General features: G+C 46.3%; 1 protein-coding gene across 1 annotated transcript in view; it reads right to left on the bottom strand.

Annotated features, from left to right (window-relative positions):
- The window catches only part of CHCHD6 (coiled-coil-helix-coiled-coil-helix domain containing 6), a 107,357-nt gene extending 105,150 nt beyond the window's left edge, over nucleotides 1–2,207 (bottom strand). The window contains exons 1-2 of the mRNA XM_031056330.1: nucleotides 2,018–2,207; nucleotides 1,060–1,114 (exon numbers count right to left, since the gene is read on the bottom strand). Of these exons, the coding sequence (XP_030912190.1) occupies nucleotides 1,060–1,114; nucleotides 2,018–2,207 (245 nt within the window). The remainder of the gene's footprint in view (nucleotides 1–1,059; nucleotides 1,115–2,017) is intronic.
- Nucleotides 2,208–3,743: the final 1,536 nt, after the last annotated feature.

A 3,743-nucleotide genomic window follows, 5' to 3' on the forward strand; every position in this document is an offset into this window, starting at 1 on the left:
TCCAGTGAGGTACAGCTCTGGCAACAACAGCAGGCATAGCACCACATAAGCTTATAGTTGAGTTATATTTAGCTCTATTAAGTACTTATTATCACCTGAAAACAGTGAAAATAGGAAGCAGTTAGCCAGACAAATAGATACTGCTCTGGAAAAGATCAAGGGACGTACAACAATAAAAGGAGTCAGCCAGGCTGACAATGCTGCTCTTTGGCTCTTACACAGGAAAGAAAAATCACAAAATGCATGCAGCAACAGCACTAAGAGAAGCAGCCCTGAACTGAAAAAGGCTTCAAAGGGGATTCTCAGGTATTAAAACATAATCATAAAATAGGATCACAGAATTGTTAAGGTTGGAAAAGATCAAGCCCAACCATTAACCCAATGCCACCACGTTCATCACTAAACCATGTCCCCAAGTGCCACATCCACTCATCCAAGGCCTTCTGAATACTTCCAGGAATGGTGATTCCACCACTTCCCTGGCCAGCCTGTTCCAACGCCTGACCACCTTTTCAGTGAAGAAATTTTCCCTCATACCCAACCTAAATCTCCCCTGGCACAACTTGAGGCTGCTTCCTCTTGTCCTGTCACTTGTCACACCTGGGAGAAGAGACTGACCCCACCTGGCTACAATCTCCTTTCAGGTGTTGTAGATCCATAAGCTCCCCCTGAGCCTCCTTTTCTCCAGGCTAAACACCCCCAGCCAGTCCCAAGGAGGTTTGTGCTCCAGCCCCTTCCCCAGCTCCCTTGCCCTTCTCTGGACACTCCAGCCCCTCAATGTCTTTGTGTAGTGAGGGGCCCAAACCTGAACCCAGGATTTGAGCTGTGGCCTCAGCAGTGCCCAGTACAGGGGGACAGTCACTGCCCTGGTCCTGCTGGCCACACTATCACTGGTACAGCCAGGATGCCACTGGCCTTCTTGGCCACCTGGGTTCATGTGCAGCTGCTGTCAAACACACACTCATTGTGCTCAGGCTGAAGTAAAACACAGACATATGCATACACAGATATATTCCCAAATGAGCTAAACTACTGTCTTTTTCAAGAGCTTCACCTCACCTCCTGTAGAGTTCCTGCTCTGCAGCAGAGTCACTTTCCTTTGGTGGCCGAATTCCTAGAAAGGAAAAGAGAAACCTGTGACAACTAATAGTACTACAAATGTAATCCTTCAACACATCATAGATTATTTTAGGAAAATTTCATATTATTCATCGAGAGAAAAAGAAAGTTAAGAAAATTTAAGTTGGATGGATAGAGTTCGAATTTATGAAATAGACACACCAACAGCATCATTTTCAATCAGGCACACTGAATAAACCATGCTACAGAAAACTATGTGAGGATAATAACTCCTCAAACCCTTATATATACTGAAATATGAGCATGATTGTAGACCTACTTTCCATTTCCTTCCTCTAGTTCCAGTAAGTCTTCCTCTTGACCTCCTTCTCTCCTTGTAATTAAAAGGGATTCCACAAGTGAAGATGAAATTACTTGATGGAGTTCAGGCCATCCATAAAGCTAAATCTACATTCAAGAAAGACATAGGCTGACAGCAAACTAATCCCTAAAAGCAAAGGCCTAGGTCCCTAACTTCATTTTACTGTGGATGCCTTAAATCCACACTGCTGATATAGACACCAAAGCCTATTTGAGAACCAATAGAAATCAAACAGTTTTCTGACATAAATAAAGACAAGTTCAGAAACCAAGTTCTGATCATCCACTTAGCCAGTTGTGCTTGGACAAGTTCTCTTTCCCTGGGAGCTTGTTTCCAAAAATAAAAAGCAGCACTTCCCTCACCCATGCACAATGTACACCCTGTGCATGTACAGCAGACAACAAGGCAGCTTGCCAGAAATAAAAAGCAAAATATTTCTGCCTTGTTTATTGCACGTTGACCTGAAATGATCCCAGAGTGACACAGGGTAAGCAAAGAGCTCCTCTCACAAGGGGGCAGCACTGAAAACTACCAGCACTCCCTGTAACATGCAGTGGCAGCACCACCCCTCGGTACCTGTAGGTCTGGGTTTGCCTTCTGCAGCCAGGGAGGAGGGAGCTGTGCCATTGGCTGCACGGGGAGATCTCGGGCTCTCCCTTCTGCTTGGAGAGGATCCTTTCATCCGGTTCACTACATCTTCAGTGAGCTGAAACACAGAACCAGCCACGTCAGTTTCTGCTGTGTATTTCACTGCGAGCCTCCCCATTTGTCAGTTTCTCTGATAGCACAGAAGTATTGTCAGTTACCTCACTGCAATGTCCCTCCAGTCCAGGTAATCAGCACTTGTATGTTGACTTTACATTTTTAAAACCCATACCCTATCAGTAAGTGACAAAACCTCCAATCTGCTGCCTGACACTAAAAGCTTCACTAGACAATCTTCCACAAACACCAACAAAGGTGGACAGCACCCCTAAACAAGCCAACCCTTTGTATAGGGAGAAATCTACCAGAAGAGGAAGGAAATTAATTAAGCAGGTTTTAAGTCCATCTTTTCCTCTCCTTGCTCCACGCTTGCTAACCCAGCTCAGCATGGCAGACATGCTGCAACCCATGTGACAGAGAACAGCCTCCCACCCACACGAGGCTGCAAACACTTTTGCAATCTCAGCTTCATTTTCACTACCTGACTTGGGTTCAAACCCTTGAAAAAGAAAGAAAAGTTAACTTGAAGTTTTCTGGCAATTCAGTCCAAAAGGCTTCTCACAGCACTGTTAAAATTGACCCCTTTCTCCTGCCAAGGTCAGGGTGTCTGGCTGCAGAACAAAACTAAATGAGGCAGCTCCCCATCTTGACTTGCCACAGTAGAAGACATATTTTCAGTTATGTCACTACTGCCCAACTTAGCAACATTTTTAACACCTTCATTTTACATTGTTATCATGCCCAATTCCTAATTTTAAAGACACAAATCCTTGTCTATATCCTGTAAAGAGAAGTTAGGCAAAGACAATTTTATCTCCATCAAACACTTTAACAAGGAGATAGGCACAATCTTAACTAACTTTTGTCAAATAATTAGTCAAAATGGGATGGAAAATAAGTAGCCACAGCAACCCATACTCTGTGGGAGCCAAAATGTTAAGTGGCAATTTTAATTCTGGCAGATTTCAGGGGGAAATCAGAAGAATTTAGAAACAAGAGCAACGAAAATGATGGTAGTAATAAAACCCCCAAAACTAAGGTGTAAAAAAACAAAGAAAAATATTAACAGGGGAAAGAAAAAACCCTTAACGGTAGCACCACCACGCTCCAGGGCTTGTTTGCACAACACACACTTGTCAATTTCCGAGCCAAGGTCAACAGCAGTTTCCCAGCGTCCCTCCCAGGAACAGCTCCCTGTTTCCAGCTCTCATCCCCCCTGCTCACTCAGGGATGCCCTGCCCGGGCTCCTGGCACCACGAGCAAGGGCAGAGCTGTCCCCTACTGGATGCCCTCCGAGCCTGGCAGCGCCGTTAGCATCAAACCGCTTGCAAAGCACGGGGCAGGGGCAGAACGAGGTCATTGAGCAGCGAGGAAAGAAAGAGGGCTGGGAGCAGAGTTTGGAAGCGAAAATAAAGAGCTGGTGCTGCTGTGCCCCGCTGGACAACAGCCATGCCCAGGCCCCCAGCCCTCTTCCCCTCCACACACCCCATCACCTCTCCAGCCCCCTGCTCCTCCAGCCTCCCAGGTTTCCCTCCCCTCCTCCTTGCTGCCCCCACCCGTCCCTCCCAGCCTCGCTCCCCTGAGCTCCCGGCCAGAG

The sequence above is a fragment of the Geospiza fortis genome, unplaced genomic scaffold (genome assembly GCF_000277835.1).
Source record: "Geospiza fortis unplaced genomic scaffold, GeoFor_1.0 scaffold70, whole genome shotgun sequence".
Lineage (NCBI taxonomy): Eukaryota > Metazoa > Chordata > Aves > Passeriformes > Thraupidae > Geospiza > Geospiza fortis.